We start from the raw sequence: 9,720 nt of genomic DNA, 5'->3' as shown, positions 1-9,720 counted from the left end.
TTCATTCTGTCTTTGAAACTCACAGGATATTACTTGTGTTTAGAAACATGGACTTGAGAGAGGTGGAACTAAAGAGATTCATGTCTTCTCTGATGGTGGAAATGTTGAAGCGGCACAATTTTACAACCCATACATATTTTTGTATTATGTGAATGAACATCATTCATGTGTGGATTCCACTCTGCAGTTAATGTGAAATCTGGGCACTTTATTTCCATCTTTTACATTTTAAGTCAAAGCAAATCATTTTACAATTTGATAGCAAATGCACTTCAATGGTACTCCTTAGTCCTTACATGGTTTCAAAAGGGTTTGCAACATGTGACAACTAAATTTATATGACAAACAGGAAAATAGCAACAGGACAAACACTATACTCTCACTACTGATTCATTACAGTTTAAGCCTATAACATCTTTGCAATGTTCATCAATACTCTGTGGTGACCACTACATAAAACAAAACCAAGGCATGGCACAATACAGTATCTTCACTTTCAATGCAAAAACATTCAGTAAAGTAGGACAAAAAATATCATTATTTAATTTCAAGGTGTATTTTATGCATGTATTATGGCTAAAAGTATAGACATCAAATTAATTATAGACAATCATTAAAGCTGTTGAAAAAGGCCTGGTGTGTCTGTCAACGATGAAAACATATTTAAAAAGCACTATATGCAGAAAGCCACTTGCTCTTTTGCAAGACAAATCAAGACGTGTTAAGAATGCTAGAATTTATCTAGTTCAAATGTGTCCCCACAGACCATATCGGATTCATTTACACAGCAAGTTGTTATCTTTACACATAACCACTTAGCCAAATTAGCTGCAAACTTTGTACAATAAGAAAATAGCCACGTGCTATATCTTGAGTGCTACGTCTTGCATGCGCTAACTTTGATGTATTCAAATACAAACGTATGCTTTTTCGAGTCATGCGTGCATGTGTGTTTAAAACGAGCAGCGCAAGACACAAGATGGTTCACAGTACTAAAGAGAGTAGAGTTCTCTGTTATGTGTGTATGTACAAAGACATTGCCAGTGAATGTGCGTCTGTGAGTCAGTGTTCCTGTTCCAATGGCGTTTTTCTACACATTTTGCCACTGTTTTAAAATGTAAATAAATAAATAACCACATGTTATTCAAACAAACCAAAAATCCACCCGACGATAACTGTGCCGCTACCAGTTTTCAATTTTCATCCAAAATATTTCATCCACATTTCCTAACTACAATACGTCTCGATGGATCAAAATGTCTCAGCTAAGCACAGCAGCTCAGACAAAGTACAATCAATTTGACCCCAAAGACAACTGCAGGATTTGAGGTTTGCTTGAATTGCACAAACACGTTTTATATATTTTTTGTAGTCACGGCATGTGATGCCAGGTCTGAATGCCCACGTCGATCAGGCCAGCTTCTGGGCTGTCTCCGTCTCCTGCTGGGTGACTTTCTCCTCAGACATGACAGTCATCCACGGTGACACAGACCTTGTGATGGTCTGTTTGGCCATGTTGTAGTGGTTAATAATGGTGAAGAGACGTCCACGGCCCCCGGGGCCCTGTGGGGGGTAATAGCCGTACATTCCTGCTGGCATGCAGCGGCCTTGCTGCTTGCAGAGAGAGAGAGAGAGAGAGCCAGAAAGAGGAGCATATAGACGGAAATTACATTATAAAACATCTATCACTCAGCAGTCAGCACATGGTGGTGTTGTAGCGGGTGTGGGTAAAGAAAATAAATGGTGTGTGAAAATGTCTGCAGAGCAGAACGATACAGCACTGAGAAACAGACTGAACAGTATTTTTTTTTGTAGGTTTTTGTGCACTAGTTTAATGGTAATTTAGCTTTAGATGTTGAGTGAGGAGATGAACTGCAACACAGGTCACATTTGAACCCATGATAGGGTCTATGCTTATAATTGAATATAGTATATGCCATCTGGAATCATAGTGAGGAAGGTAATGGCAACACAGTGATGATTGTCCCAAAAGGGAAAGATACAGTAGATGAGTTTAATATAACTTAAGGCAGCACCTGAGGAGATGTTTCACATGAGAAGTTGTTTTGCTAATTCTACAAGTGTCTGGGAAATATGTTTAGGCTATTACAGAATGTTATACACTGACAAAAGTGGAGAAATTGATTCACATAGCAGCAACAGTTCTTTTTCTCCAGACTATAATGAGACATTTACCTGGTGAATACAACAACAATAATGTGTTCTTCCACTTAAAGCTGTAACTTTCATGTTCAACTGGAGATTTGAACCGTACAAGTGCTGACATTTCTTTCTCCTTGTTTTTGCCAATAAGCCAAATGGAGCATGCCTGCTTGCTAATTATGATTGAATGAATTGTGATCCTCAGGCAGTACCAATTGTCAACCAGCAGTGGTCGTACCGCTGTATCAGACCACAGGATCTAAATGGCAATAGAAGCACAGGGAGACCAACCACTGCAGTTGTCTTATTGTATAAATTACAGTTAGGGTAATTATGTTGTGTGGTTAAACAATCATTGCTATACTAGACTAGAGTGTTTGTTCAGTAACCGGGGTCTCCAGCTCTTTAGTGAACAGAAAATGCATTTTCAGGTCAAGTGAGAGAATTCATACAGGATACATGCTAAACAAGTGAAGCTTGAACACTACAATTGAAGCTAATAAATTGGTATTATATGGTCTCCTGATTGGCTGAAATTGGCAACCCACCTGTAAATGTATTCATGTTACTGTTACTGAACAAACTCTTTATGCCAATGGTTACTATCAGAATAGAGGTTTTACTTCTTCACAAAACAGTTGTTTTAACCAAAACATATCTCCCAGTAGCAGATAAAGATGGATATAAAATTACTGTACTGTAGCTTTAAATGATTGAAACTGTAACAAGTGTTGGCTAAGAGGTAATGGGGATATTATATTTTCGTTTTGAGTGTGAACTGTGGAGTCTCCCTTTATTTTTTCATATCTAAACCTTTGTGACTCCAGCACCTCACCTAAGTCTATTGGCAGACGAGCGGTGTATTTTTTCACTTTTTTGTGTGATGTCACACAGAAACAAAAAATTATGAATGATCACATTTATCAAGGCCCTTAAAACAAGGTTCCAGACTTCCCAAAACAAACTGGTCAGGCTACTACTTCACTACCTCACTCCCGGAACCCACCTCACCCCTGACCATTTTGATAGGCTGGAATGGCTAGGGTTGACGACAGAGTACAAGCAACTTGCAATGCAATGGACCTGGGGCCTTGGAGTATATATGAATAGAGACGGCATCCGAGTTCTCCTTCCATCCACTTGCATTAAGTTGCTCAAAAGCGCATGAGGCGATTTCACTCCTCCTTCCGCGTAGGAACAGAGTGCATTCTGGGATGGATTTGCCCCAAACACATGAACGCGCTGCCGGTGAACGTGCACGAACGCGCACAAGCGTGCTTGCCGTCGTGAACGTGTACAATGATAGTCAACGGACAGCGCGTTCATGTGTTTGGGGCCAGGCTGCAATACTTTCATTCGGCCACTATGTCCATTTCGCCTCAGGGTTTCCTCTGGGTGCCTTCTCTATTCATATATACTCTGCCTGTTTCACGAAACTTGGATTAACTAATCCAGGATATCTGTTAAATCCCGTCTTAATCTCTAATCCAAGTTTCGTGGAACGGGCCCCTGGTTCTACAAGATTTGCTACACCACTGCTGTACCTGTCAAAACACTTCCTTAATGTAAACAAAGTCCACGGTCGATCACAACACCAGAGGGACTTTAACAAACCACGTGCAACCCAGATTTGGCTCAAACAAGGGATTATGCCGCTAAATGCCGCTAAAATGAGGAATGCCCTACCAACAGCCATTAAGAAATGTGAATCCCTAGATTCCTTCAAAACTGCTCTCAAAGAGTACCTACGGACTGCTGCAAATACAAGCTCATAGTGGTGCGCTACGAGCTTGTAGGTCTGCTATTTTTGAAAAATCGAAGAACGACTGACATAGAAACATAGCTTTTTCAGAAAGCTCTCAGGATGTACAAGACATTTTTAGAATCTGATCTCAGGTCAGAATGGGTTCAATTCAAAGTGGTGGTGGTCTGAAGAATGTGCTCACCGTGTACACAAAGCTATCGGGACAGGGCTGTTCATACTGGTAGACCTTGTAGACCACCAGAAACACCACACACACCAGGAACGCCAGGGCACAGATCACCAACAGAGTCACCTATAGGGAGAGGCAGCCAAACAATGGATTAGGAAATTGGAAATACTGTTTTGATATTCCAGGGTTTATACAAAAGGCTAAAGCATTTATTTTCTAAGCATAAATCTAAATTATGTGCTGTCCCCATCAAATAAATCTGCCCCACATATGCATTTTCCCCAAAGTTCCTGCACATTTACAGAAGCAATGGTGGAAGGCGCGATTCATGCTCTTATTTTAGAGCTGAATAAAAGTCGGTTCGGCTCTGTAGAGCCTACAATGTGACGTCATTTGAGAAAGTTTCTGACGAGCCGAAATCATTTCGGCACTACAGCGGTAAAATAGCAGTATGAATCGGCCCGAAGTCAGTTGTCACTGTTTTCACATTATATGTCTTTTGAATTAAACCAGTCCTAAAGTGCACCAACGTTCATTTTGCATTTACATTGTCCGCTCATTCTAAAGAAGGCTTGAGTTGTCTTTTTGGCCAAGGTGCTAAAATACTATAGTAAAGGGTGAAGCGAACCTGGAGCACTGTATTCACAATGCGAACCGCAACGCAGACACCACACTCAAACCACCTCCTGGGGAGGTCTGAGCACAGTAGTTTGAGAGGGGTGTACATTCTTTTGAAGTATTCACATATGCACAATACATTGCTGAATCATGGTCTGAGAGTCCACTCTAGAGGCTGAAGTAGATATTTGAGAACGGAAAGAAATCACACAGAGAAAAGTATGTTGAATACAGACTGCAAACTGTGATATCACAGGAAAGATGTTTGTCTTTCTGCCAGAGATCCTTGAATAGTGACGGCAGTGAAGGGGTGTTCAGAGGGCTGCAGAACAGTGTTGCCAAGTCTGCTTATTATAAGCGACTAGGGCTTTCCCCCCCTGAAAAGTCGCCTGTAAATAGTTGCAACTTGTGGGTTGCTTATTTGAGATTCCTTCCCAATGTTGTTTAAACCAGTGGTTCTAAAAAATGTCATGTCAAGAAGGACCCCCAAATTAATATGTATTTGGCTCACAGCGTGTTGCTTTACGACACATTGTAAGCTTGTAGTTCTGCTCGTTTTCCTACAGCACAGGTTAGTTCCTCCCATCCTTTCTTTTAAAGATATTTTTGGGGCTTTTTTGCCTTTATTGATAGATTCAAAGGAAGTCAACAGGAAACGGGGAGAGAGAGACACAGCAAAGTTTGTTGGGATCGGGACTTGAACCCTGTCAGACTGCTGTCAGACTGGATTACCAGCCTTGGTGCCTGGACTGTTATTCCAGCCCAGGCCTCCTCCCATCGTTATCCTGCAGTGGAACTCTTCTCAAAAAAGGATTTGACTGAGTGTGTGACCTTGAGCCAGGTCCAATGCCTTCACAACACCACCTGCAAAGTCTTAACATTTAGATAATTCCTCGTGCTAAGCAATATACTTGATCCCCCCCCCCCCCCCCCCCCCTTTTTATATCCATGATATAAACATTGAGACATCGCTTATATCTCAGCGTCTGGCATCATAATTCCAAAAGTGCTGTAAAATCCAAAAGATTGCCGATCTACAAGCTCACAACTGGTCGCAATGCGGATTAAGTGTTTAAGGCAAGAGAACATTCTACTCTCGCAGGAACATCTTGCATGTGTGTGACTATAGCCATCTGTGCTGCATCACAGCTCTCAACTCCCCTAGGAATTATGCAACGGCTATCTGTGTTTCTAGGAAGTAGGAGGTGGACTAGGCAAGGTGTGACTGAAATCACTTCATTACAGTTGCCTGATGTTAAAGATGTTGTAAAGATGTTGTAAAAGCAAAAGTAATAAGGCAATATATTTATATTTGTCATGCAACACAGTTATAAATTAGGCTTAAGCCACAAGACGTTTTGAAGTTATTTATCATATGTAATCGAGATCAATATATCTCAATGAGTTAACCTTCTGATGAATTGAAAATGGAGGACCCTTATGTTCACAGGTCTTCTGGTTTTATCCTCTTAGGAGATGTTGTATTGACCTGTACTTTCATTGAACTGTACCCATTCTACATACTTAATACAATTTTCAATCAATGCAAACTGGCAAAGTGAATTAACCCTGGTCTACAGTGGGGTTACCCGTGGTGAACTGCATCATTTCTTTTAACAACACTTTCATATTAATAAGATGAAGATAAGTGATCTTACTGTCTACAGTGATCTTATAACCTTATCATCTTAATGTACTTTTGCAAGGTATTTGTGATTCTACAATTTTAGGTGAGGTTCTCAATAAGCACTTTGGGCTTTTAAATTCTCCTACCCAGCATCTGCTCATTCTCGTTCTTTTACAGAACAGAAGATTTTAGCATGTGAAAAAGGCTGAATTGATTTGTCACAGCAGTGACAGCACAGATGACTCCCTTACATTTGGCCTCACTGCCCAAAAAAAGACATGTTATTGTTGTAATGAAATACCTTTTGTAGTTTGTATGTGACTTTGTTATGGTAAGATACAGTATGACATGAGACGCATTCGGCCAAGGTATTTCCCTATTTCCAAATGTGGCCCCCTATTAAAGCTCGCAACAGTTTGCAGCTCTGCTATTTTTGGTGTGCAGTGCAGCATAAACGAGGTTACGGAGGTAATGCAACAGGAGTTGATGAAAGAGATGTTCCAAGGCGGTGATGTGAGTGTAGTGTTCAACATGCTGTGTTCCCAGAACCTGTGATGTGTCTTCTCTTTGACTTTCACATAGAACTCTCAAATCAAAGCCCACATCATGACTTTAAAGAAAGCATGAGATCTGCAGAGTTAAACCCTCATCTGTTGATTGCCTTGTTTTGATAGGCTATTTATGTATGTGTGCACAAAGAAGTAAAGGAGAAAATGTAGAACTGAGCAGTGAGCACATACAGTATATATGTTTTTACAATAATTTAGATATTTAACCTGAGTGCCATCATTCTCTTGTGAGGAGGAAAATCTCCGCCAACCTATACGGTTAAGCGTTTTCCGTACAGGCTAGTAGAGTTTTCACAGTGCCTTTTATAGGGCAAGCTCTTGATTGATACACAAACACCAAGACGTTTCATGTTCTAATTGTCCTCCTGACAATAGAATAGGATTCAGGTTAACAATTGTCAAAGTTACCATCCCTCAATATTACCTACACGTCATTTCAAACTCCCATCCCTCCTCCCATGCTCAACTTGTAACCACTCTCCCACATTACTGACTAAATAAATGCATGGTTTTGCTTTTGACATTAGCATTTGTTGTGAGAAATCATCCACTGCATCATCTACCGAACACGTCGCCCGCCTGCCAGTGAGCATTAAGGGGGGGGGGGGGGGTGTAACGGTCTTCTAACGGCACTGCCGCTTGGAGGCCATCGCCATGGTAACAGGCTGAATTAATGAGAGGTTCAGGGCGGGGTTAAGTGAATCATTGTGCACTATGTCCCTGACAAGAACGAGTAGGATGAAGGTATACAGCCTCTGTGAAGTCACAGAGCGAGGACTGACTGATGTGATCTTTGTCTTGGCAGTGTGGCAGAGGGAATATTATGACAGGAGTGACAAATGCCCCACCGTCTGAACGGCAAGCATCAGGGAGCTGTGTTTCTGGGCTCCTGTGTGTGTATGCGCGTGGCGTGCGTCAGGCATGTATATACGTGTGTAAAATACAGACAGGGCACAAAATACAGTATTTCTGAACAATTAAGTTAATATGAGCTGGAAATAAAAAAAGCATGTCTTACTTTGAGCCGCTCAGAAACTCCTTCTATGATGCTGATCGAGAACTCTGCAATTTTAGGAGACCGTAGCTTTCCTTTTTTGTTCTCACCATCATAGTCGGTTTTAGTCTTCACAACCACCTAGAAAATAAGCATAACACAACAACACTGGATGCTCTGGTTTCTTGAATTAAACGAGCAGGAGGAGAAATAAATGACATTTTGACAAGAAAAACATAATTAGGTTACTATAGTGGCAATAGTATCAGTTTTTCCTAGACTTAACTATAATTTGCCCTAATCGTTTAGTCTTACAAATGACTGTTTCTTAACAGTATATAGACCATTAGGTTAGGTTACCACTGGCACTGTACAATTTCAGTTAATAATCCAAATTCTACTTCCATTGACCCATCAAAATCTTACCTTGTCCGGTGCAGGAAACTGCAACTGGCTGGCATCTAATGGTGTTATTAGGGGAATGGTATCAAATCCATCTTCAGAAACGACCTTGCCATTATTTTTGTCACTGAAATTATTCCCCAGTTTAACCATTTTGCCAAGATGATGAGAATCAGATCTGAAACAAACAAAACAGCATTTTTCTTTAGACTTAAAGCAGGCCTATCTCTAATGTTTATATATGATCCTGTCGACTGCTTACAAATCCCTAACACCTGCACACAAAATAATGTGAAATGAGCCGTTTGTTTTCTGGGCCATGAGATGATCGGCTGTGAACCACAACATTAAGCGCTCTGGAGGAGGAAGAAAATAAATAAGATAATAATTAAGCCTATTATGACGGGCATGCAGCGATATTAACAAGAACACATGTTTATCTCATTCCAAATACGTACCAGTTCAGTTAATGTGTTCAGTGAGCTTCTCCTGTCGTTATTTTGTATATTTTTATTGTTACAGCTTGAAACGGCTGGTGTTGCTTGGATATGTGACGCAGCCGATTTACGAGGCGGCTGCTGTACAACAATATGGCCAGAATCTCGAGCCTGAGCTGTATTTTGTCGCACGGCGGTGTCGCGCGTCGGACGAAAAGCCGATCTACAAGCTCACAACCCGTCGCGCGGCTCGCGCCGCTACTCGTTGTGAGCTTGTAGGTCGGCATTTTCTGACGCGCGACACCGTCATACGACGAGGCACAAATAAAACCGTTGATGCTGCTGCTGCTGCTATGGCAGCACTGCAAGTGATGTAGCCTACATCCTCCTCGCATCCATGGCAGCACATCTGCTTGCAGCAGGCAGCAACACACATTTCACAAGAAAGAAGCATGTCTGTTCTGTTGGCAGAGAAGCTAAACTATAGACATTTCCAGCATTTAAACTAATCTTCGAGGATAAACATGGATTAACCATGCAAGCCATGTTGTGTTGTATAACATTGTGCGATTGATTGTTTACATAGCTGCCTGTAGCTGTAGTCAGAATAGATCACTACAAAAAATATTGGATAGATAATTAATTTAGCCTAATTGTTCAAAACAGGTTTTGATGTCACAGCAAAGTGACCAGACATTAAAATCCTATTAAAATTGCCTAATGGGTCACATGGGTGGATGGACATGATTGATTGATTGATTGAATACTTTATTAACAGTTAACAGGTAATGCTACATAGTTCAACACAAGGTCTGCTATAAACCCAAGAAAGCCTATATTTGGCGCATTGGGGTCCTACGACTCCTACCGTCCTTCATATTCAATTCATCAGAACATTTATGACATACATACAAATACAGTAGGCACCATACCAGTGGTTCTCAACCAGTGGTGGTCTTTGAAGGGATTCCAAGTG

General features: G+C 41.0%; 1 protein-coding gene across 1 annotated transcript; it reads right to left on the bottom strand.

Moving 5' to 3' along the window:
• Positions 1-122: 122 nt before the first annotated feature.
• Positions 123-8,926, bottom strand: LOC308329186 (neuronal vesicle trafficking-associated protein 1-like). The gene is made up of 5 exons (XM_080783389.1): positions 8,766-8,926; positions 8,332-8,485; positions 7,930-8,046; positions 4,110-4,220; positions 123-1,611 (listed from the first exon to the last, which is right to left on the bottom strand). The coding sequence occupies exons 2-5, from the start codon at positions 8,458-8,460 to the stop codon at positions 1,411-1,413; spliced, it is 558 nt and encodes a 185-aa protein (XP_080639515.1). The 5' UTR covers positions 8,461-8,485; positions 8,766-8,926; the 3' UTR covers positions 123-1,410.
• Positions 8,927-9,720: the final 794 nt, after the last annotated feature.

Source organism: Protomyctophum bolini (genome assembly GCF_963924005.1).
Source record: "Protomyctophum bolini genome assembly, chromosome: 2".
Taxonomy (NCBI): Eukaryota; Metazoa; Chordata; class Actinopteri; order Myctophiformes; family Myctophidae; genus Protomyctophum; species Protomyctophum bolini.
This window is presented reverse-complemented; position numbering and strand designations above follow the sequence as displayed.